This window comes from Euprymna scolopes, chromosome 18, assembly GCF_053919585.1.
Source record: "Euprymna scolopes isolate OS-2025 chromosome 18, ASM5391958v1, whole genome shotgun sequence".
Classification (NCBI taxonomy): domain Eukaryota; kingdom Metazoa; phylum Mollusca; class Cephalopoda; order Sepiida; family Sepiolidae; genus Euprymna; species Euprymna scolopes.
This window is the reverse complement of record NC_136499.1, coordinates 98,311,733-98,339,242: the sequence shown is the minus strand read 5'-3', so window position 1 is coordinate 98,339,242 and position 27,510 is coordinate 98,311,733. Positions and strand designations below refer to the sequence as shown.

Genomic DNA, 27,510 nt, shown 5'->3' with positions numbered 1-27,510 from the left:
AGATTTAGATGGAATTGCTTAAAGAAAGTTGCTATTTCTGTTTAGCAAGATTAACAATCAAATATTTTTCAAAATTATTTTACTAGTGTTTTTATTACTTAGCACTTGCATATCATGCAACCAGGGATTTTTTTTGTCAACCTCTAAAGCCACGATTGTTGAGATCGCTCGTTCTCTGTTGGCTGAGGTATGGTCATGTGCAGTTCTAGGAGGTCTGCTATCCCAGGTTTGCTTTCTCACCCTTTGCTAATCATCTGAGGTGGAATGCATATAGGGGCTATTAGGGGGATGCATACAAAGGCTGCCTAGGTATTTTTTTGCAGGTTAGAATGCTCTTACTCTAGAGCGCTAGCTTTTTAAATTCCACTTTTCCGACCTTGTGTCACATTTTCTTACAATGAAATGGAGATAAATATTCTCTATGTTGAACAGAACCAAAGTTTTCAAGGTGGTTTGTTCTCTGTTGACCAAGGTGTATGGTCCTGTGCAGTTCTACGAGGTCTACTCTCTCAAACTTTACCTTCTCCTCTGTTAAAAGGTGTTAGATACCGCTCCCAGAGAATGTTAAGAAGCATTGAGGCTGAGATCAGAGCTGCCAGAATGACATGGGCTGAACTGAAAAGGACCAGCCAGAACTGGGTCCATTGGAGGAGCGTCGTTGTGGCCCTATGTTCCTCAAAGAATCAAGAGGCCTAAACTAAATTAAACTCAGGGAATGTTAACAGGGCCGCCGAAGAAGTTTTTCCTCTTGAGTGGTGGCTTTTCAAATTCTACTTTTCTGATCTTATCACATCTTCCCACAGTGGGAGGAAGATAAGCATTCAAGTTTTTTTTTTTTTTTTTTTTTTGCACTTTTTTCGCAATACACAAACAGGGAGAGGGCTACCCATGTGGGGGAAATACATCTCAATTTCAGCTTTTTTTTTTTTTTTTTTTGCCATTATTCTACAATGGCAATGTTTTTTGTCATAACTGGCATCTTGCTAATTTTCCTGAAATTGAAACTGTTGTCTAACTTTCTGGAAATACTTTTAAGATATGTATCCATTCACACAATCGGTTAAAAGCATTTTCAAGTCCAATGTGAACAAATTCTTGTTGAGCTGCCTTAAATATTAATATTCTGCCCAATCACTAATCATCATGGTGCTGTTTCACCATTCAACTGATATCATTGAACTCTTATCCTCGAGTGATTTTTAGGCTTTGATAAGTGGTGACACCTTAGTAAAAAAAAAAAAAAAAAAATATGAAGAACAAAAAAAAAATTTGGACATCGATTTACAATGTAGGCCCAATGGGTCATAGATCGTCTATGTAATATAATCGCAAAACAAACTTAACATTTTTTTTTTTTACAAAATTGTCTATCAACAGCAGAAATAATAAACATGCATAAAGATCAATCTTATAAAAATGATGTAATAATTAGTGTTGGGACGATTCCTAATTTTTATACGATTCCGATTCCGATTCCAGGAAAATATTGATTAACGATTCCGATACCAAGTACGATTCCGATTCCTAGGGAATTATTGTTTTGAAATATACCAGGTAGTTTTATACTTATGGTCGGTAGTTCCCAAATATGTTCTCTAACTTTGGAAGAGATATGTTATGTCTACACCAGTACACCGTCGTGTTTTGGTTTAAATAAAATTATTATATAATAAACTAAACGGAAAACTTAGCAAAATTTATTTTAGAGAAAATTTATTTTACTTAATTGGAATACAGAAAAAAAACTCAAAGAAAATAGAATTTATCCTTCAGAAAAAAAACAAATAAAATAGAATTTATATAACAGAACAAAAACAAGAAAATTAGAGAATAAATACACACGATTCATTATTTTGGTCCTCATAATTAACAGATTTAATGAATTAAATAAAAAAAATATAGCGGAAGAGAAAGAAAATATATACTAATTAAATATAAAAAAGATAAATATTTAATTTAATAATTTATAAATGAACGTGCGTAATGAAAAAAAAAACAATATACTATGTGACATGGCGCCGTAGATACAAAATAACCTTTCCAAAGTTAACGACCATATATGAGAAATACCATTAATCGAAAGTTTTTGTGTTTTATACCAAAAAGGTAGGTATAGCGAAAAGTTACAATTAAAGGAATTTCAAAAACGATTTTTTGTTTGGCTATTGATAGTTGTATTTGTGACGGCAGTTCTTCAGACCTCCATAATTCACAAGTAGTAGTTAACACCTATTATTTTTTATTACTTTTTCATTGCTTTTACACGTAGTTTCTAACGTGAAGAATAAGTTTAGCCAAACTAATTTTGAAATAGGGTATATCAAAGGAACACATATAAAAATGATACCACTATAAAAAAACAAATGAAATACTAGATAAACTTGAGCAAACATAATTACCAAAATTACAGAAAACGATAAAAAAAAAAAATGGTGAAGTTTGTTGAGTGAAATGAATTATTGAAAGAAAATTAATTGAACTAATAGAAATGTTAAATAAAAAAACGTCACATTTCAATATTTTTTTAATAATTAAATTCTCAGGGTTGTCGAAATTAAAAATTAAGTGATTTTTTTTATTAGACTTCTTTCGAAGCTTGTTACCTTGAAAAATACATTTAAAACCCTGTTTTTTTAAATAAATTGAAAAATAAACGCAATTAAAAAAATTTAATTGATAATTGAAACTTTAAAAACATATTAAACATTGAAAAATTACTTATCTCACAAATTAACGTCCAATAAAGTAGATCCAGTCTTCATACAAGAATTCGGTTATAATAAATACATCTTTCCCAAACTTAAGAATTAAATCTTTTTTTTTTTTTTTTTTTTTTTTTTGAGAGAGAGAGAGTGCTTTAAAATCGCCGGGGAGTGCCGCCTAAAATTTTAAAAAAGTAAATTTTAGGAATTTAGTGCCTTTCAAAGACGGTTATCATAATTTATTATCATCATTTAATTTCCTTTTCCCCCCCCCCCACCTTTCCACGTGGTTCAGTAGTTAACCAGTGCTCCTGTTGCTGTCAGTCAGCTATCTTTACCTAAGTTTTAATTTCTAGTTAAAAGAATTTTTCATGAATAGAATCAGCATTTTTAAAAATTATTTTTTTAGTTGTATATATTGTATTTACTCTTTGAAGTTAAGGAGGGTTAAAAAAATTGGTGACACCTAGATGGTGACGTAGGCAAAAAAAAAAAAAAAAAAAAGAGACACTGCGATTTCGACCCTCATTAATAAAACTGCACTGAGTGACTAGTTGGTAATTTTTTGTTCCTTTTCTTTTTTATTTTGCTCCTCCAATTTATTTGGATGCATCATAGTTAAATGTTTTAACATGTTGGTTGTGGTCATGTTAGATGGTTTTATTCCTCGCGATATTTTAATTTGACAGACTTTGCAAATGGCTTTCAACTCATCATCTTCATCAACTTCAAAAAGTTTCCATGGAAGACTTTTTTTGGACTTTGGCGTTGTGCGTTCTATCCCAACCATTATCAATGGAGCAGAGGTCATCTAGTCAGCGTCAGACAGGGCCAAATTATAGTGTTAAAAAAGCTTCAACCAGAACTTGCTCCCATACTTACGAAACTATTTAAGCGCTGCCTTAAGGAGAAGTGCTTTCCGACCCCCTGGAAGACCTTATCAGTTTGCCCTGTGTTTAAAAATTCAGGTGATAAGTCCTCTCCCTCTCAGTACAGACCAATAAGTCTCCTGTGTGTTATGAGTAAGTTGCTGGAATCCATATTAAATAGAGAAATAGTCAACCACCTCAGCAGGAATAACCTTCTTAGTGACACACAATATGGTTTCCGCTCTGTAAGATTTACCGCAGATGTGCTGACGGTTATATCCCACAGGATTAGTGAATCTCTTGACAAAGGCTTCCTTTCTAGGGCAATTGCTCTTGACATATCAAAGGCCTTCGACAAGGTATGGCATAAGGGTCTACTTCACAAGATTTCCAGCTACCGTATAACTGGAAATGTGTTCTCTATCATTAAATCTTTTCTCTCCGATAGGCTCATAAGAGTAGTGGTAGATGGACAAAAATCGGAGGCCTGCAATATAAATGCTGGAGTCCCTCAGGGGTCAATCCTGGGCCCAACTCTCTTCCTGATCTACATCAATGACCTCTCTAAACACATACTTAAATCATTCGTTGACATCTATGCTGATGACACGACCATCTACGGCAACACATCAAAGGCTGTAAATGACAAAGTTCTCTCGGATTCTCTCTCCTGATCTCGAGCGCGTGGTTCAGTGGGGGAAGATGTGGCTGGTTACCTTTAATGCATCCAAAACCAAACTCCTATCCTTACATCATCAACGCTCTGATCCCCATCTGGCATCAATTGTGATGGATGGCTCTCGTCTGGGTGAGGCCCCGTGTTTTGACAAGCTTCTGGGTTTGACCTTTACTCCTGATCTGAAATGGAACACGTACATCAAGTCTGTTGCCAAGGTCGCTGGAAAGATGGTGGGATCCTTCTACCGCTCCAGAAGATATCTCACTACTGATGCAATTCTCTATCTATATAAAAGCCAAGTATGTCCAAGGATGGAATACTGTTGCCATATCTGGGCAGGAGCTGCCAAAAACAGCCTATCATGCCTTGACAGAGTACAAAATAGTCTTCGTGGTTTAGTGGGGGATGCTCTTTTCTCTACCCTGCAACCTCTCTCCCACAGAAGAGACGTTGCGAGCCTATCCTTGTTTGATCATTATTTTCATGGCAGGTGCTCGTCTGAACTCCAATCCCTGGTCCCCCCTCGCCAATCTTTCACGAAAAACACCCGTCTAGCTGAATCCACTGTGAAAAATTTCCCCCACTCTATATCTGTGCCTAAATCAAAACGCGGATTCCATGAACAAAGCTTCTTTCTTAGAACTGCACACCTGTGGAACTCTGTTCCGTCTGCCTGCTTCCCTCCGGACTACAACTTGGATGTCTTCAAGTCCAATGTTAACAAATTCCTAATGGACCGCCCCCCCTAATTAAACATTTCATCAAATCTTCACACTAACGTAATGTACTTGCAATAACCCTTATCCCTGAGTGGCTTCCGGGCCTTGATAAGTGGTGATCACTGTGTAAAAAAAAAAAAAAAAAAAAAAAAAAAATGCGCTAAAAAAGACAAAAAGAAAAAAATATAAAGGGATGGGGCGGTAAATTGTACCAACCGGTAGTTAACAAAAAAAACTTATAGAATTTAATTTTTGAAACCAATGTATAAAAGTTTACATAATGAAATGCAAATATGCATTTTCTTTTGAATTTTTTTTTTTTGGTTGACTGTGTTCAATTCCCACATGGTTGATGCGGTTCAATATTGCTAAACTATAAGTCTAAAGTAAAATTCTATTCATAAATACTTTTTAAAATGAAATTATTTAATTAATCGTAAATATTATTTAGACATAAAAATTAATTGATTACAAAACCTTTTAAAAATATATATATTAATTTCTTTTTCGTTCGGCAAAAAACTGCGCAAAACTTCTAATTTTCAATTTAAAATTCTAGAAAAAAGATTATATTATTCTGCTTTTAATATAATCAAATTCAGGGTTTTATCTTTCTGGAGAAAAAAATTTAAAAAATGGATTTTATTTCAATGAAATTAAAAAAAAAACTTGACTGACTTGAATTAATTACCCTTTAATTAACGAAGGGGTTATTTAATAACTTTAGGTTTGGAAGAGATAGGTATGGGGTCGATTTTTTGGAAACATCAAAAGAAGCCGACAACTGTCAAAACTTTGCGAAATAATACAACGTGATCAATTTCATTTTAGAGATATTTCTTTCAAAAGCCTTCTTTTAAAAAAAGAAAAAAAAGTACATTGTTCTATTAAACCGTTTACTGTTTAAATAATTTGACTTTGCTCGTTTTATTTTAAGAAAATATAAGTTGAAAAAGCATTTTCATTCAGTATTAGAAGATTTGTCAGTAAAAAAAAAACAATCGCCAAAAAGATAAGCGGTTTTTTTTTTTTACTCGCAATGTAGAGCCCTGCATACTTCTTTTCAAGTTAACTCTTTTGTAGTTTTGATTACAATAGATCTGAATGAATGAACCTTGTAAGGGAGGGGCACTAAGCATTGCCCTGTTAATAATGAATTTCTTTGGTTTCTTTTTATAACATGCTACATTTCTCTCTTGCGGTTAGAAATATCAGGAATTTTTTTTCTTTTTTTCAACATCAGACTAAAAGAATCGTAATGAAGGAATCGGAAAATTAAGGTATTTTTTAACGATGCGATTCCGATTCCGATACCTCCCAAAATACACGATTCTTACGATTAACGATTCCGATTCCGATTAATCGTCCCACCACTAGTAATAATCTTTGCAAATATTTTGTGATTTTTTTTTTGTGGCATATTGTGAAAATTTTACTGTTCCACAAATGAAGGAGTTACTTATTTCACAATAATACTGCCAAGCCTTTTATAGATATCACTTTCATATTTATTGCATTTAAAGCTTCCTAGCTTAGTGATTAGAGAATTTCTAATAAGCTTAAATAAGAAGAAAGGGAAATAATTCTAAACTCTATATAAGTAACAAGGAAACAAACGCAACAATTAAAAACAAAGTAGAGCCTTTGTGTCTAAACGGTTTGTATAGGGTGTGTGTGTACACACGCACATATATTAGTGTTGGAATAATTGAGCTTAAATTGAAACTGTTTTTTAACTTTCTGGAGATACTTTTAAGAAACTTTTTGAGGTATCGGAAAAATTTCAGACTAATTTCTAATTCCAAAAATGATTCTTTTATTTTTTTATTTGTTTGAAACGTAATTTTCAATTAAAAATGGCGCAAGTGGATAAATAGGGGAAAAAATGGCACAAGTGAAAAATCTAAATGAAAATCTCGATGAGTTCAGCAAAAGGAGAACAGAAGGAGATTTGCCAAATTAAGAAGAAAATTATATCTACATTTAAAATTAGATAAGTGCTCTCCACTACCTACCCACTCCGAAATTCTATATTTTAGATGATTTTAGAATTGAAATCGGTAATTGTATAGAAATCGGGGCGGGGGGAGGGATAGTATTGGAATTATCCCATCACTATATATATGCATATACGTATACAGCAATAATACTATTAGATAAATTTAATCCACAGGGCTGGAAATAAGCAACAAAATAAAACCCTAAGTAAAAATAATCCTCTCAAAGGATATAAATCGGTGCCTTAAAAAGAGAGAACATCTTTGAGGACTGTATGAGATAAACCAAACGGTTAGAAAAAACTGAAGTTTGTCTAATTTTTCACTTTTTGGTTCTTTTTGTTTATTCCCAGCGTGTGGACTAAATTAGCCTTCTTTTTTTTTATGGTATGTTAACTATACAAAAACAAGCATCAAAATATAAGATAAATAGTCAGTGTAGAAGAAATTTTGTTTTTAATAGAATAATCAAAAAAAAAAAAAAAAAAATCAAGGATGTGTATAAAATGTTATTAATTATGTTAATGAAATGATGGGATTATCTTGAATCAAACCACAAATGCATCGCATCATTATTATTATATCTGTATTGATATAACGTTAATAATATAAAAATATATTTAGGGCTAGAACGATACACAGAAACATGCATATTTCATTACCACAGGACATAAAAGACATTGCTACAAAGTAAGATGGGCTCTCTACTGTGTTAAAAAAAAATAAAAATTTATTGATCAAAATAAGTACCATCAGAATCAACACACGTTTGCCAACAACAAGTGTATTTATGCCAGTAACGTCAAAATCTTGTGCTTTGGTGGCGCTGAAGTCGCTGAAGGCGTTTTTAATATTTCAACCATCCTGGATTTTGATATTAAAAGGTATGTTTTATATTTACTGATTGTGTGTGAAAATTTATTGAAAAATAATTGAAGATTGATATCTCTTTTACCATTTTAATTTTCTGCATTGCTTTCAGCCTTGATACATACACATATATATATATATATATATATATATATATATATATATATATATATATATATATATGTGTGTGTGTGTTTATATTCAATAAAATCTTTGGACCTTGTCCAGAATTCCCCCATATTAAAAAAAAAAAAAAAAAAAATTTGAAGAAAAGTTTGTATGTACCTATAACTGAAAGAAAGTATTGTATTTCCAAAATCACTTAAACTGATCAAGTAATTTTATTACAAAAATAAAATTTTGTGGCTAAACAAACAGCGACAATATTATGATGCCATCTTGGAAACTGCCCAAATCATGATTTTTAGAAAAGCTATTTTTAACATGGGTGAGAGGCATTGGAAAAACTAAAATTTTCTTGCAAATGATTTTCTTACTTAAAAATAAAACTACTTGATCAGTTTACATGATTTGTGGTGTACGATATTTTTTCATCAGGGTACATACATCATAAATGTTTCTTTTTGCTTTTTATATGGGGCAGTTGTAGACGTGGACTAAATTTTTTAATATTATGCCTTTTTTAATTTATTTTTTTTATTTTTATATAAAATCTCCTTCAATTGATGTCACATTTCTTTCTCTTCTGATTTCTAGAGCTGTCTTCCAGATTTGTGGGGATTGTCAAAATGGCCAAGCCAAGGAACTGTTGAATTATGAATTAGAAGTTGAAAACACAGTTTTAAACCCAATGAACTTGATTATTGAAGTGAGTGCTTGAATTCTTGTATTTCTATCAAACTTTTTATAAAAAAAATGTTTTTAATTCTTTGGCCAGCTCTTAGTTTATTGCCTTTCAACCTTTATATATATATATATATATATATATATATATATATATATATATATATATATATATATATATATATGGGACAGTTTTAAAAAAATATTCTTTTGTTTTGCAAGATCTTTAAGATTCTAACCGCTCCTTTAAGTGCAATTTTTAAAAATCTCTTTTGTACTTGGTTCACTGGATATATTTACCAGTTAGTTTTTAAAATTCTTTTTCCTGAGTTTAGTTGCTCCTATAACTGGAATGGAGATCTTCCTAAGAGTCCAGTTTCTTTTCATGGCCTACATAAGACCTTGGTACTTTTTATCTTTCGCTGTCAACTCTGTTTAATTATGGCACTAACTTCTAAGGTTGTTTCTTTGTCCTTACCCCATATGTCAGGTTTAATAGCTCAGTTTTCTAAGTACATAGTTGTAGGAATTCCTGCCATCAACTAAAATGAAGTAACTCTCTCTGATTTATTTTTTTCCAAAGTATTCCCCTATGTTTTAAGGAATCTATATAAGGGAGTATCTGCGTATGTTCAGAGAGGGGAATGGATTGAAAAAAGGAGAAGGAGGTGGGGTATAGAGAAATTTTACTAGAAATGTTACTTTGGCTCCAGGAAATGCCAGGTAGGTCTAATAATATATATATATATATATATATATATATATATATATATATATATATATATATATATAAAATTATTATTTAGTTTAAACTTAATACTAGGTGATAAGTTTAATATATATACAATCCAATAGTACTCAACACCAAAATAGTTATTAGTAGAACTGTATATAGTGGTTGTTTGGTTTATGTTGCAACCGAAACAACTCACATGTGTATTAAACAGGGAAACAAACTGAAAACATGAGGGTAACTAGCAGAAAAAATCTGATGTTATAATACACAAAATTCATAATGAAAAAAAAACAAAAAAAAACAAGACCTCTCAATGTAGATGCAAAAAACTCTGAAACATTAACCCTGGACCTTCATCACTATCAACTGAGACCGTTCAACATTCTTACCTTCTAAGCTAACTTGCCATTAATGGAAGAAATATGAATCGCTTAACAAATTTTTATAATCATTTATTAGCTTTTGCTTTACGATATCGATAGTTTGAGAGAATTTAATTATTTTAAGGGAAAAATTTTACGTTTATGCATAAGTGGAAACCATCCTTTCCTCCATCAGGATGCTTCAACTTTTTCTCTGATATTTCATTGGGTTCATTACAAATTTTATGCATTTTAGCATATAAATATAAGGAAGATGTAGCTTGCTTGAAACATTGTGCAGTGTGTAGGGAGTTGTCTGGCAAAAATACATTCTGAACTAAGTAATTGTACATGATTTTTTTTTTCTTTCTTGAAAATTTGAAGAACGTAAGATACCATTGATACATTACACTGGTAAATAATTGATGATCTTAAATTATTGAAATCTTTCAATATTGTCATTTGTTCTGTTTATCTGTTGTCTCATATCCAAGTGTTTTCATTGTCATATCCTTCAAACACAACTCCTTACAGAGATGTATATATATACTAGCAGGCCGAAAAATGCATTTGATATTTTGATTAATGCAGATTTTGTATTTATTATTGGATCCAATACATAGTAATGATTTAAAAAGTTTAAAAAAAAAAAAAAAAATGAATCTCGCGCCACCACCGAGAATCGAAACCAAAACGTTTAGCTTATGATTTACTTTTTCCTTTGATGTTAATGCCTGAGTTATGAAAACACGTTTGCTGCAAGGCTAAAAATTAAAACATTATGTATACATTTGATTTACATTTGATTTTCACTTGGCAAATTTGATTTTTTTAATTTTCACACTTTTGCACCGATTTTCCCTGGCTAAAACCTAAATATAAAGTTCAAATACCCTAAATATTAAGTTTCATGTCTGTAGATCAAAAACTGACAGGAGTTTGGTAGGCAAATTTTTAAACAAATATATATATACGCATACATAAATATATATAGAAGGAGGTTTGTGTTTACTATAACCTTTTTATGCAAATATTGCACAAGTATAAATCATGTAGAATATCTGCATGAATATAATTACACGTAATTGTTAATTAAAGCTGACCATCCCATAAGGTAACTGAAAAAACTAAATGGGAATTAATTAAAATGAATGTTTAAAAGAATTTGCGAATTAGCTAGATTTTTTTTTTTTTTTGTTGATGAATGCAGTTCTATGACCCATATATAACAAAGTTGTATTTTCTTTTTAAATAAATAGAAAAAAGGGTTTTTAATATTAATATCAAATCAAAAAAAATTATAGAAGTATAGATGTGCGTGTGTGTGTGTGTATGTATGTATGTATGTATATATATATATATATATATATATATATATATATATATATATATATATATGCTTTTAAATCAGTTATAATTACAATTTACTTTGAGTGATGCATCAAATAATTCTGGTATGTTTTTGTGCTTTGTTTACATAATAGAATTTTTGGCCTCTAGGTATTAAATAAAATAAAATATTGTTTTTTTTGTTTTTGTTTGTTTGTTTTTTCAGGTAGAATAATAAATGGTAAAATGTTTCTATATTGCGTTTACTACTATTACGTCAGATTTGTATTATTTTTTTTTTTCTCTCTATTTTAGAATGATATCCCCACAATCCTGAAATTACGGAAAAACTTAAATAAATTAACACTCGACATGGATTCTGCACGCAACAGGTACATATTTTTTGTTTTTATTTTTATTAAATAAAAAAAAAAAAATGAATGTTTTTATAAATACATGCATCCTTCTCTTTTCCGTTATCGTTTCGTCCAGTGTTTGCTATAGAAATAAGCCTCTTTTCATGAAGAAAGAGGACACAAGGCGATGTTCACGGAGTTTTCTTCAAGATTTTATTTGGATACAATTGATTTAAGGAGAGAGAGACTAATGTTCTCTTAGCTAATTATTTACTTTCTGTGATGAGTAACCTGCACAGACAAACATTTGCCTTAGATTATGAGGTTTTCTCATTTGCTAGGCTTTCATGGAGAGACTGATTTGAAAATCTTTGTTTCTCCCAGCTCAAAAAACATGACGTTAATGGTCAATATCACTCCGTTTTGTCTATGGCATTTGACCTGTTGTTCTCTGCCTCAACATTATACCTCTTATTTCCGGAAACGATTATGGATTATTATCATGCACACAATGTGACCGTTGTTAAAATTCAACTTATCTCCTTTCCCATTCTGTTTTAATTTGTTTGTATTTCGTTATGGTTAAGACGAAGGAACACAGCGAAGACCTCAGGAAGCGTGTGATAGCGTGTCATTCCAAAGGGGAGGGTTATGAGAAGATTTCTAAGAAGCTAAACCTTTCCAAATCCACCGTTTGAGCCATCGTAAAGAAGTTCAAATTCACAAAGTCACGTTATGAACTTATATTTACTGTTATTCTTATTAAAAAAAAAATTTTTTTTACTATTTATCCCAGATGGACAACTGCAGTCCGCCAGTCACAGATGAACAGCACAAATATGACCGCAGCTTCCTATAAAGCTGATATCATCCGTGGAGAATTCGAGGAAGCGTCCAATAAAGTGGACAATGCCAAAGTAAGTTGAAATTTTAGAGAACTTTGAGTTATTTTTGTTTGGACTATTGTTTAAATCAATAGTAATGTATCTTTGCTTTGACCGATGCACCTTCTGTTGCATAGGTGAAGGGTTTACAATTAATTCTTGTCTTGTTGAGGATGATGATAATTCCAGTCTGCCATTTGTGAACTACGCAAGTACTTGCTTTTTCATTGAAATTACTATGTGATGACTGTTTTTAATTATAATTTTTTTTTTAATTTTTAACTATTTGCTAGTGTTGTAAATATTGGACATTGTTTTTAATTCTTTAAAAAAAAAAAAAAGGATGAAGGTTTCAGTCAGTGTCTTAAAAATTGATCAACATTTTTGTGAAAAAAAATCACAATTTTTGTTCAGCAGTTTACATAACTTGCCCAGAATATGCTGACGATAACACAGTTCCTATTCTGTATAAGTACCTTTTTTTGTGTCTCCCATGGTCATCATTATAATATAAAAAAGCCAATATGAATTCTAAGATAATTGATATGACACTTAAAAAACAGAGAAAAATTTCCTTGGATTAGTTTCCGTATTACATGTTTTACACATGAAATAAAAAGAACCACAAATTGATAAATGTGATAAATTCCTTCAAACAAAATGACTGATAGCTTTGAATAAATGAAGACAAATTCTTATTTCAATCCATGATTTTTATTTCAATCATAACAATGGTTAGAATCCTTTCCAAATTAAATTTCTAGGAGTAATGACTGAAATGTTATCAGCTAAAAATATCTCTGCTGATTGATGGAAAACTTTCCTCCAGTCAGAGATTCTGAATGTTGTATCTCTTGGCCTGTTATAAGAGTCTCCTTGATGTGTCCTCATTTATTTTATTTTTCAGGATATGCTGGCGACTGAGATGCTCAACTTTATTGCAAAAGAGAATGACCATTGTGAAAAACTTGTGGCAGTAAATATTTTTTTTTCTTTTATTACATGTTATTATTAATTATGTTAAAGGATGAAATTCTTAATTTTATCAACTAAAAATCTGTTTTTTGCTTGCATGTTTTAGGGTTATTATAAAGGAAGAAACACGTGTGTGTGTGTGTGTGTGTGTGTGTGTGTGTGTGTGTATATATATACATATAGTAATTTATAAAATATATATGGCGACTAAGCTACACTGAATATTCTGCGTTTCATCCACTGTAGGATTCGTCAGGCTTATGCAGTGTCGCCATATATATTTTATAAATTACTAACTAGCTCTACCTACATATTGAGCACTTTTGAAGTAAATACTTAAAGTTTACGCATAAATCTATACTTTCGTATATTAAATTTATGTGAGTAAATGAAGTAGTTATATATATATATATATATATATATATAAGAAATAGTGTTTTGGAAAGCATTGTTTATATTGGAAATTTCAATTATCAAAAATAAGCTGTTAGAAGGCCATACAATGCAATTGAGTTTTAATTTTTTTGTTTTAGAGCAGGATTCCTGTCTAAAGTTTCCCTATATTAAAAAACAAAAATAAAGGAAAATCTGTAAGATGTATGTGTCTGTGATAAAACAAAAATATCATATTCCAAAAATTACATAAATTGATCAAATAGTTTTATTTTTAAATAAGAAAATCAAATTTTATCAGCATCTAAGGAGTGGCTGTAGCCATTAAACAAACAAAAAAAAAACAAATTAGATTTATGTTGTAATGTCTACAAATTCTTATTAATTGCTTAAAAATTATTTTTTTTTATATATATATATAAGAATTAAATTACTTGATTAATTTACATGATTTTTGGAAAATATAGTCGTCTCATCATGAACAAATCTTACAAATTTTTTTTTTAATTTAAGACCTACTCCTTCACCAGAATTTCAAATAAATAAAGTAAAATAGCTTTTCTTTTTTTTTTTTTTTAATTTGTTTGATGTTGAGGTGAATATATAAGATTTATTAGCAAAGAACATAAATTATATTCTTGTTTTAGAAAGCACTGTTATCATTGGAAATTTGAATTGTTAAAAATATTAAGTCATTAGTAGTGCTATGACAACAGCATATTCTTTTCCTTGTTTTGATTCTCAGGTATATATCCATTGATATCTTATATTTTATGTAGAGTGATGTGATCTTCTGTTGATTAATTGTGTCTGTGTCGGATATATACTCGAGAGTAAAAACAATGAAAAGAATATGCTGTTGTCATAGCCCTAGTTATTAGTAAGCCATATAATGCAATTGAGTTTTATTTATTTAATACCAGATTAATTGAAAATGGCCATCCTTCATAAAATAAAAAAAAGATGAAAAAAAAATAAAAGGTATTTTACTGTATCTTTATTTGAAATTCTGCTGCAAAATTATATCTTCAAAAATTGAATTGAAAGAATTAATAAAATTCAATTACATTGTATAGCTTTCTAAACCAACCCTTTCAGGTATTCAAAGAAGTCCAAATAAAAAGTTGCAATAGTAATAAAGGTATTCAAAAGATTACAAAGTCAGAATTTATCTAGCAAGTAACAGTATCTTTTTTATTTGTATATTTTGGTAAAAGTCAAAACTTGATTTTTTTTTAATCTTTTTCCATTTCTAGTCAAAACTGCTTACATTAAATTTACAGTATGGCTGTAAATCTTTGCATATCTATTCCTAAAAACGACAAACTTTTCTATTAGCAACTGTTAAGTTTCCTCCTTAACGACCTTCCATGTTACCTGTCCCCCTCCCCACTTTTTTTTTTTTTTTTTTTTATTAATTGTTTTTAATTATTTCATTTCAGCTCATGACAGCTCAGGCAAACTACCATAAAAATGCCTTGGAAACAATTGATAGGGTGATACCCAAAGTAAAACAATTAATAGGTATGTAATAAGACTTCTTTTTTTTTTTTTTAACTTAAAAAAAAAAAAATTATTTGCAGTTATAAGATACTCACACTGTCTACCTTTATTACCTACTAGCAGGGATAACTGGCATTGCCTCTGGGTAAAGTGTACCATAACTTGTCTCTTCTATGCCTCCCCCTCTTCACCTCATCTTTGTTCAGCCCATTCTTCTTTCTGGACACATACGCACGCACACACACATGCACACACACACACACAACTTGAGTTGGCATAAGGGAAATAATCTGAAAAATAAATCAGCCTTTTCCTTTTAACTTATGGCTGAAAAACATGATGACATTAACATTAAAAGATATGTGTATGTCTTGATAACATTAAATGATATGTGTATGTCTTGATAACATTAAATTATATGTGTATGTCTTGATAACATTAAATTATATGTGTATGTCTTGATAACATTAAATGATATGTGTATGTCTTGATAACATTAAATGATATGAATGGCCATTTGACTCCCAAATAATAAATCTTTTATTTTTAATTGTAGATATTATACATCTGGGGTTATGTTGATTTAGGGAGACAAACAAAACATACCAACTTTGTGGGTGTTTGTTGTGTATTTTTCAAGTTTTGCCCTTTATATAACAAAAGATATAGCATGTTGTTGGTGTGAGTTGAAGAGTCGCTTACTGGGCATTGAGGATCAACATTCTTTGAGTTCATAAAAACAAATAAACTCCCTACCACTTTCTGTTGTCATGAAACCACCCTTCTAGGCATTACCTTCTGTTTTAAGGATAATTTTATGGCTTTTTTGTTATACTGTTTCAAAAGGGAGGGTAGTACTTGTTATGTATATCTGTTAAATTCTGTTAGTACTTGTTAAGTACTTAACTTTTGTTAAGAGCTTGTGTGAGTTGTAAAGTTGTTTGTAAAAGACAGGAGATTGCAATTTTGTTGAGTCGGCCATGTCTGTATTTTATCTGACTTGGCTAGCTTGAATTGAAGAAGAAAAAAATAGGGTCACCAACTTCCAAGTAGAATACCAACATCTTTACTATAATAAAATTAACTTTAACGTTTTATTAAAATAGAAACATAAGCATGCAAGGCAAGTTTGTTCAGCAGGCAGACTTGGGTTAAAGACAGAATATTAAGATCTGGAGTTTCATTTCGTCTTTGAAGATCCTACAAATTTCTGACCAGTCTTCGCCTAAGTCTCCAATAATTCATTAACTTTGCATAACTATTTTATTTGCATAAATTTCCTAACATTGTCTTTTTTACTACTTTTTTTATAATCTTATAGACAGTAACCCTGCAAAACCTGTGTATGGTGTTCCTCTCAAGGAACATTTAAGAGTGACTGAGAGAACGGTAGCGCTTGTTATTGAAGCTTGTGTTTGTACCTTACTTGATGCTGGTCTGGAAGAAGAGGTAAGATTTTTACAATTTCCTGAAGCCTTTTTATGTAATAAGTTTTCTTTTCAGTGTTTTAATGCTTTGTGTGTTTTTGTTTTCATCTCAATTTTTTGTGTGGTGAGATCCTACCATTTTGGCTCTAGTCAAAACCTATTTGTATATGAGTCACAAGATGTTTATAAATATATATATATATATAATGATTGGTTGCATTCTTATCACCTTCTCAGCTATATTGTGAAAAATGTTTTCACTTTTCCTTCAGTATACTGGTGTTTAAAATCGTAAAAAAACCGAAGGAGGTGAGCAACGTTTTTTACGACTGGTTTCCATAGCAACCACGTTGCTTCAGCAACTACTGTTGCTACCAATTCATCACTCTTGCGAAAAGAGAAGTAACAAGTGAAACAGAATGAAAGGTAGATAATTGGGGGGATTTTATTGAAAGCAGACGAGTGCCGTACATTGTTATTATATATGTGAATGTTATGTTTATGGGGACAAAAAAGTAAGACTGAAATTAAACAAAGAACAAGTGAATTTACTGGAAACCTGGAAAAATCATGAATTACAGTAGAAAAATGTGAGCATTAAAAGTAATATGGTTAAGCTTAAACATGGAAAAGTAAAGGACTAGTTGTTAACACTCGAAAAGAAAACGACAAGATATTCTCGTAAAAAATATAATAAATTTATACCTTAAAATATCACAGAATTAAGAATTAAAAAAAAAAAAAAATTCAATTCAATTTATAACATTATATAACCAATTCTGATGATTTAAAAAAAAAAAATTCAATTCAATTTATAACATTATATAATCAATTCTGATGATAAAAAAAAAATTCAATTTATAACATTATATAATCAATTCTGATGATTAAAAAAAATTCAATTCAATTTATAACATTATATAATCAATTCTGATGATTAAAAAAAAATTCAATTCAATTTATAACATTATATAATCAATTCTGATGAATTAAAAAAGAAAATTCAATTCAATTTATAACATTATATAATCAATTCTGATGAATTAAAAAAAATTTAATTCAATTTATAACATTATATAATCAATTCTGATTAATTAAAAAAAAATTCAATTTATAACATTATATAATCAATTCTGATGAATTAAAAAAAAATTCAATTTATAACATTATATAATCAATTCTGATGAATTAAAAAAAATTCAATTTATAACATTATATAATCAATTCTGATGATTAAAAAAAAAATTCAATTTATAACATTATATAATCAATTCTGATTAATTAAAAAAAATTCAATTTATAACATTATATAATCAATTCTGATGAATTAAAAAAAAATTCAATTTATAACATTATATAATCAATTCTGATGAATTAAAAAAAAAATTCAATTTATAACATTATATAATCAATTCTGATGAATTAAAAAAAAAAATTCAATTTATAACATTATATAATCAATTGTGATGATATCTTCAGGCTTAAGCTACGTTAGCAGCGTTGATGATCAGTTCATCTTGCTGAAAGATTCACAGCTCAACTTTAGAAAAATGATTTAAAGCTGAATCGAAGATGGGAACAGAATATTTATTTAGCAATGTTTTATTATTTGGATTATTGAAACTAATGTTCTCATTTTGAGTGTTATTCTCACAATGTTTCATCTGATGTAACCTCCAACTTTCTCCAGGTGTATTTTGGTGAACTTGAGAATTTTTGTCAAACTTAAGAATTTCTACAGAATTTCTAATGGAACTTTTTATTTAACCCATGGTGATAGCTTGCTCTCGTTCTGTCAATCATCACCGAATAGAAGTCTTAAGTAAAGCACAATTGTATTTTTTGTGTTGGCGGCACTGAAGATTGAACCTTCAACATTCATTCAGAAACATTTAACAATTTTATTTTTTATTTATTTATTTTTTTTTTTTACAAAGGAGTCACCACTTATCAAGGCCCTGAGGCCACTCAAGGATAAGGATTAATGAGTGTATGATAGCCTATGGGACAATATCGTAGTAATTGTTCGTAGTGGTGAATTGGATTTACTTAAAGGAATTTGTTTATGTGGGATTTGAAGATGACCCATAGTCATCTGGAAAGCAGGTAAACAGAACAGTTTCATAGCATGCAATTCTAAGAAAGAAGCTTTGTTCATGGAATCGATGTTTATGTTTAGGCACAGATAAAGAATGAGGGAAATTATTGATAGTGATTTCATCTAGACAAGTATTTTTCATGAAAGTTTGGCAAGACAAAAATGAAAGGGAACTTCCATGAAGATAAAATGGCTGTCTAAGACTTAGCTCAAACCGGTTTCATTAAGTGACACTCATTAATACAGGAGGAATATCAGAGGATTTCTTACGTAATCATTGAGTTTCAAGTTAATATAAAAGTGAATAATTTCTCCTCAGACCAATCTTTTTGTTTTTGGTATTTTTCCCCCAATATAGTTATTTTCCGTTTTATTTAAACAAAAAAATATAATGGACACAGAGACATTATTTAGCAAAAAAAAAAAAAACTAAAGTAAAACAAATGCTAAGTAGACTATTGAGCAATGCTGCATAGGATCAGCGAGTTATTTATAATGATGATGAATATATTTTTGTTTCTTATTCCAGGGTCTGTTTAGAATAGCAGGAATGGCGTCAAAAGTAAAGAAATTGAAGGTAAGTAAATTTTATCGTATTTGATTCTGTTTAACCTTGTCAAAAATAGGACACCTGAACATGCCATAGACAGACATTGAATTAGTTCATTGTACAAAACTACTTTTGTTTCTTAACACATTATGTGGTTGAAAATACGATAAAACATTTTTCAAAATGTTTTGATTGATTTTATACAATTTTTTTTTTAACCTTTTACAAACATTTCATCAAAGTAACCCATCTGTATAGGTCCCTCCCCTCTGTTTTTTTTCTTAGTGCTGTCAAATACCCTGCCCTGTATTGATGTCAAACAGAAAAACCTTTCCCTAAAAATATACCTTATTAAATGTGATCAGGGTACTGCTTGTATGTTGAATCCTATGGGACAATTGATGAGACTTATGGATAGGCAAAAGTTTCAAACTTTGACAGGTGAAATGACCAATGGCTATACAGTTTTAATAAACACTACCTCCTCCAACAAACATTGGTTATTGTAACAGAAGTTGACTAGAATCAAATGGTTTGCTAGTCATCAAGATATACGGAATCATGTTGACACACCGGTTCTCATTAGATCATTAAAGTTAAGCAATGTTGAGCTAAGGCGACCATTTGGGAATACCAAGGCCTATATATAGGACATCAGCACCTCCTTGTAAGAACTGTAAAAACTAACATCACTTTTTTCCCTGACTGAGGTAACTGGAGACGCTTAGTATCTTATTTCCATAAAACTTCCTCCTTAACAGGAAGCCAGTTCAACCTGCCTAGGGTGAATGCTGTTATGTGCTGATGTTTTGTTCATCAAGTCAACTGTGGAATAAACAAATTATGCCTGCTTATATTGAGCCCAAAACAAATTATGATGTTTGAAACTAGGTATCCAAAGGTTTGCAGTTGTAATGTAAGCAGCTCCAACTACGAATGGAGAAAGATCGATCAAGTTTTGAATTTTACTGAAATATACAAATAAAAAAGGTCTGTTACTTGCCGGATGACTATTTTTCTATCAATTGGAGAGATCAAGTTCCAACTTTTACGTAACATTTTAGATATCCTTACCACTTTTGTAACTTTTCATTTAGTGTTTTTTGATACTTTTTCATTTACTTAAAGGGTTATGTTAAAATTAAAACAGCAAACAAAATTTTTGTACATTTTGTTTTATTATGAACCAGCATAATTGTTTGTTTTAACTAAATAGTTTTCAAAATTCTGAAATATTTTATGATTTTTAAAATATTTATTTACTATATTAATACAATATTAAAATAAAATAGTTCAGTTCATATTGTAGGGGGAGAGCAACCTCTGGCATGTGGACCAAATCCGGCCCTCAGGTGAATTTTGTTTGGCTTGCCACCTTACTTGAAGCACAATATAAAGTAAAACAAACCAAATTACATAGACAGTTGAAAGACTGAATGAATATATTATCACAATTCAAATTCTTATTTAAATTTACCTGAGAATGTGTTTTACTTTTGATTTCAATTTATCAAAATTTAAACCTAAAGAAAATTTTTTTTTTATGTGTGAGTTGGGTTTGTGTCTGAACGTGCATGCAAGTGTAAGAGGCATAATCGTTTCTCTATCCTCAGATATTTTAATTTTAGTGTGTTTATCATATCTTTATTAAAAAAAAAATGTATTTGTGTGCTAAATTGTTTTATTTATTTTTATAATTATCATAAGGGTTTTCATAAAACGTTTTAATTTTATCTTCATTTTTAATTTCTTAAATATTACTTGAAAACTTTTATTATTAGAATAAGACAGTTTACAAAGTAAGCTGTAATCTTGTTTTAGCATCAAATATAGCATTTAAAATTATCATATTTATAGAATTTTTAATACTTTTTTTTTTCTCCAAACACAAAGAACTTATTTATATATTTAATAATGTTATCCTCCATGTAACCAAAGCTGTTTGCTTCTCCTCCCATAATCAGCATAACTGTTTAGCCCCCATACTCCAAAAGGTTGCTGATCCCTGGTGTAGAAGTACTGAAACAACATTGCAGAATGCATTTAAATACAAGATAGAATCAACAGTTTCTTCTGTTAAATAACTTTGTTCCAAAAAAAAACAAAGGCATAATAATACATTCAGTTGGTTCATTAACATTCACCAGTCTGGGAAGTCTCTGATGAAACTCTAAAATGATGACATAACTATTGAAATTTTCTGGATACCTATTCCTAAAAAGTACCCAAATTATTTACATAACTGGCTACAACTTACTTTTTATCCTGGATGGCTGTTTACAGCTAACTGTGCAGAATGAATTATTTGCATGATCTCATCGTGTTGCCCAAGATGTTTGGAATATCTACCAATCCTCCTTTCTGCTGCAGATAGAGCACAAAAATTGGTCACGCTTCAACCAGCATGGGTGACAATTATCACTGAGAGCAATAAGCAATTCATCATCCGTATCGGCTCAACTACATTCAAGCTAATGTTGGGATGATTAATCAGAATCAGTATTTAGAATTTTTGGGAGTATCAGATGCAGAAAAATTGCACCTATTTTCCAATGGCAGAATGTTCTTTTTTTTTTTCTTTCTTTTCTTTTTTCTATTCCTTTTTTCTATTCCCCTTTTCTATTCCTCTTTTCCTTTTTTCTTTTCCTTTTTTCTTTTCCTTTTTTCTTTTCCTTTTTTCTTTCTTTTTTCTTTTCCTTTTTTAATTTTACATTTTCCTTTTTCTATTTTTCTTTTCTTTTTTCTTTGATTTTTTCTATTTTTTTAATTTCTTTTTTGCTTTCCTTTTTCTTTTCCGTTTTCTTTTCCTTTTTCTTTTCCGTTTTCTTTTCCTTTTTCTTTTCCATTTTCTTTTCCTTTTTCTTTTCCTTTTTCTTTTCCGTTTTCTTTTCCTTTTTCTTTTCCTTTTTCTTTTCCTCTTCTCTTTTCCTTTTTTCTTTTTTTTTTTCTTTTTTCTTTTCCTTTTTCCTTTTTTCTTTTTCCTTTTTTCTTTTTCCTTTTTTCTTTTTTCTTTTTCCTTTTTCCTTTTTTTTTACCTTTTTTTCTTTTTTCTTTCCCTTTTTTCTTTTCCTTTTTTCTTTTTTCTCTTTCAATTTTACATTTTCCTTTTTCTATTTTCCTTTTTCTATTTTCCTTTTCATTTTTTTCTATTTTTTTAATTTCTTTCATTTTTCTTTTTTTTTCTTTTTTTTCTATTTTTTTTATTTTTTTTATTTTTTTTCCCTGTTTTTTTTTTTTCTTTTTTTTCTATTTTTTTACATTTTTCTTTTTATGTTATTTTTTCTTTTTACTTATAACCTTAATTTTCCATCATTGGTACTAATGATAAATATTTACTAATTTTGAACAACCAGTAAAACTAAGATAGATCACCCCTACCCACAAGTGTATTTTTATGTTTGCAAAAATGTATACACATATTACAGTAATCCAAAAATAAAACAACTCTACAGCTATATAGTTAGAGATTTTTAAAGTTTTTAAAGAATTCAAATTAGGAATTTAGAACAAAATGTGAAGTATATTGAGATGGGGGGAGGGGGCTGAAATTGTCCCATAACTTATTCAAGCAAGAATCTTAATTCATACAAATTTTTATTTGAAATTTCATTCTTTGATTATTTTCTGTTTCAGGCTTCATTTGATGCTGGCATTGTAGATATGGAGGAATATGTAAATGATCTACATACTGTAGCAGGTACGTTTTGATTTTCGTCCATTTTCTTATTGATGTTTACTACTGCTTTGGTTGTTTTCATTCAACTTGAATGACACTCATAATTTTAAAATTAAGTTTCATGTTATATATTGCATTTAATTTAGAAAACAATGTATTTTTAATTTTTGACATAAATTGAAATGTAAATTCAAATAGTTAAACAGGGGTATTTTATTTTTCGGCAAACAATGATTTTTTTGCTTAATGTTACTCTTAACTAGCAGGGCTACCTGGCATTGCCCGAAGATATGAAATACAAAATAAGAGACAAAAAAGTGTGCAACATCTTTATATTAAAGCTTCTATCTCCCTCCCTCCCTCCCTCCCTCTCTTTTTCCCCTGTGAAATGTGCTGCTATATATTCCAAAATTCATAATGATCCATTCATTAGTCTAGGAGATTGTCCCCATTTGAGTAGTCGAGTTTCGATCTTGGCTTGAGGTAGTTGCTTGTCTAGCCGCACTGATGAGTTGTGATACAGCGAAACAGTTCTGTATGTGGATGACTATATATACAAATTTAAGACTGTAAAAATCTATTTTACATGAATTTATTGTTCAACAAGATACTCAAATAAGATGTATTGACATTTCCTTAATCGGCAGAATTTCAATGAAATGCATTCTTCTCATCAGAGAAAAGAGATTAGCAAATATTATAGTGAATGAATAAATTTGCTGGTACTGGCATAAATTGAAACAGCATTATATGAAAACTAGTCATAAATTCACAAAAGAAAAAAGTTTTAGTGCAAAAAGTTGATAAAATGGGGGAAAAAATTGAAGAATTTGGAAAGATACTGTTGACAAATAGATTAAAATAAAAAACCAAAATACATGTAATAATCCAAAATGTGTGTCATCCAGGTTTGTAGAAAAAAATTTATATATATATATATGTATGTATCTCTACTATGATAAAAAAAAATATATATATGTATGTATCTGTACTATGATAAAAATTTATATATATATATATATATGTATGTATCTGTACTATGATATAAAAAATATGTATGTATCTGTACTATGATAAAAAAAATATATGTATGTATCTGTACTATGATACAAAATATATGTATGTATCTGCACTATGATACAAAATATATGTATGTATCTGTACTATGATAAAAAAAAAATATATGTATGTATCTGTACTATGATATAAAAATATATATTTATGTATCTGTACTATGATATAAAAATATATATTTATGTATCTGTACTATGATAAAAATATATATGTATGTATCTGTACTATGATAAAAAAATATATATATTTATGTATCTGTACTATGATAAAAATATATATGTATGTATCTGTACTATGATAAAAACAATATATGTATCTGTACTATGATAAAAATATATATTTATGTATCTGTACAATGATAAAAATATATATATATGTATCTGTACTATGATAAAAATATATATTTATGTATCTGTACTATGATTAAAATATATATTTATGTATCTGTACTATGATAAAAAAATATATGTATGTATCTGTACTATGATAAAAAAATATATGTATGTATCTGTACTATGATAAAAAAAAATATGTATGTATCTGTACTATGATAAAAAAAAATATGTATGTATCTGTACTATGATAAAAATATATATGTATGTATCTGTACTATGATAAAAAAAAATATATATATTTATGTATCTGTACTATGATAAAAATATATATGTATGTATCTGTACTATGATAAAAAAAAATATGTATGTATCTGTACTATGATAAAAATATATATGTATGTATCTGTACTATGATAAAAAAAAATATATATGTATGTATCTGTACTATGATAAAAATATATATGTATCTGTACTATGATAAAAAAAAATATATGTATGTATGTATCTGTACTATGATAAAAAAATATATATATATGTATGTATCTGTACTATGATAAAAAATATATATATATGTATGTATCTGTACTATGATAAAAAATATATATGTATGTATCTGTACTATGATAAAAAAAATATATGTATGTGTCTGTACTATGATAAAAAAATATATCTATGTATCTGTACAATGATAAAAATATATATATATATGTATGTATCTGTACTATGATAAAAAAATATATATATATGTATGTATCTGTACTATGATAAAAAATATATATATATGTATGTATCTGTACTATGATAAAAAATATATATGTATGTATCTGTACTATGATAAAAAAAATATATGTATGTGTCTGTACTATGATAAAAAAATATATCTATGTATCTGTACAATGATAAAAAATATATATATATGTATGTATCTGTACTATGATAAAAAATATATATGTATGTATCTGTACTATGATAAAAAAATATATGTATGTATCTGTACTATGATAAAAATATATATTTATGTATCTGTACTATGATAAAAATATATATTTATGTATCTGTACTATGATAAAAATATATATTTATGTATCTGTACTATGATAAAAAAAATATGTATGTATCTGTACTATGATAAAAAATATATATATATGTATGTATCTGTACTATGATAAAAAATATATATGTATGTATCTGTACTATGATAAAAAAAATATATGTATGAGTCTGTACTATGATATAAAAATATATGTATGTATCTGTACTATGATAAAAAAAATATATGTATGTATCTGTACTATGATATAAAAATATATATTTATGTATCTGTACTATCATAAAAAAATTTATATTTATGTATCTGTACTATGATAAAGAAAATATATGTATGTATCTGTACTATGATCAAAAAAAATATATGTATGTATCTGTACTATGATAAAAAAAATATATATGTATGTATCTGTACTTTGATAAAAAAAATATACATGTAAGTATCTGTACTATGATAAAAAAATATATATTTATGTATCTGTACTATGATAAAAAAAATATATGTATGTATCTGTACTATGATAAAAAATATATGTATGTATCTGTACTATGATAAAAAATATATGTATGTATCTGTACTATGATAAAAAAATATATGTATTTATCTGTTCTATGATATAAAAATATATGTATGTATCTGTACTATGATAAAAAAATATATATGTATGTATCTGTACTATGATAAAAAAAGTATATGTATGTATCTGTACTATGATAAAAAAATATATGTATGTATCTGTACTATTATAAAAAAAATATATGTATGTATCTGTACTATGATATAAAAATATATGTATGTATCTGTACTATGATAAAAAAAATATATGTATGTATCTGTACTATGATATAAAAATATATATTTATGTATCTGTACTATGATATAAAAAATATATGTATGTATGTATCTGCACTATGATATATAATATGTATGTATGTATCTGCACTATGATATATAATATATATGTATGTATCTGCACTATGATATATAATATATATGTATGTATGTATCTGTACTATGATATGATAAAATATATATGTATGTATCTGTACTATGATATATAATATATATATATATGTATCTGTACTATGATATAAAAAATGTATGTATGTATGTATCTGTACTATGATATAATAAAAAATATATGTATGTATGTATCTGTACTATGATATAATAAAAAATGTATGTATGTATCTGTACTATGATATAATAAAAAATATATGTATGTATGTATCTGTACTATGATATAATAAAAAATATATGTATGTATGTATCTGTACTATGATATAATAAAAAATATATGTATGTATGTATCTGTACTATGATATAATAAAAAATATATGTATGTATGTATCTGTACTATGATATAATAAAAAATATATGTATGTATGTATCTGTACTATGATATAATAAAAAATATATGTATGTATGTATCTGTACTATGATATAAAAAATATATGTATGTATGTATCTGTACTATGATATAATAAAAAATATATGTATGTATGTATCTGTACTATGGTATAAAAAATATATGTATGTATCTGTACTATGATATAATAAAAAATATATGTATGTATGTATCTGTACTATGATATAATAAAAAATATATGTATGTATGTATCTGTACTATGATATAATAAAAAATATATGTATGTATGTATCTGTACTATGATATAAAAAATATATGTATGTATGTATCTGTACTATGATATAATAAAAAATATATATGTATGTATCTGTACTATGATATAATAAAAAATATATATGTATGTATCTGTACTATGATATAAAAATGAACTTTGGTAGTTCGTTCCCTATGTACTTGTAAAAGGCTGGGACAATATTTTTTTAAATTTCACACGAAAGTACTTGATGTGTCCGGGAGTGTTCTTATGTAGATTTTGTATTGGAATGCATCCGATAAGTATCGAAAATTGATAATCAGACAACTCTGATTAAAGAAGAAAATTCAAGTTCGACAATAGTTAACACTTTTATACAACCTAATATCGCAAGTGCATTTGAAAAATTTTATCATCGTACAAGCAGAAAAATAATTATTTACGGATAATTTTATAAAATCAACGGTAGATTCTCTACAGTGCAATGTAAACTACAATGTAT

At 28.5% G+C, this 27,510-nt stretch overlaps 1 protein-coding gene across 5 annotated transcripts in view; it reads left to right on the top strand.

Annotated features, from left to right (window-relative positions):
• LOC145297709 (rho GTPase-activating protein 44-like) overlaps positions 1 to 27,510 on the top strand; it is a 473,021-nt gene that overhangs the window by 336,287 nt on the left and 109,224 nt on the right. For all 5 annotated transcript variants that reach the window (XM_080143912.1, XM_080143911.1, XM_080143909.1 and 2 more), the window contains exons 4-11: positions 8,554 to 8,665; positions 11,383 to 11,459; positions 12,220 to 12,340; positions 13,215 to 13,283; positions 15,118 to 15,199; positions 16,500 to 16,627; positions 19,233 to 19,280; positions 22,887 to 22,950. In XM_080143912.1, coding sequence (XP_080000038.1) covers positions 8,554 to 8,665; positions 11,383 to 11,459; positions 12,220 to 12,340; positions 13,215 to 13,283; positions 15,118 to 15,199; positions 16,500 to 16,627; positions 19,233 to 19,280; positions 22,887 to 22,950 — 701 coding nt within the window. The remainder of the gene's footprint in view (positions 1 to 8,553; positions 8,666 to 11,382; positions 11,460 to 12,219; positions 12,341 to 13,214; positions 13,284 to 15,117; positions 15,200 to 16,499; positions 16,628 to 19,232; positions 19,281 to 22,886; positions 22,951 to 27,510) is intronic.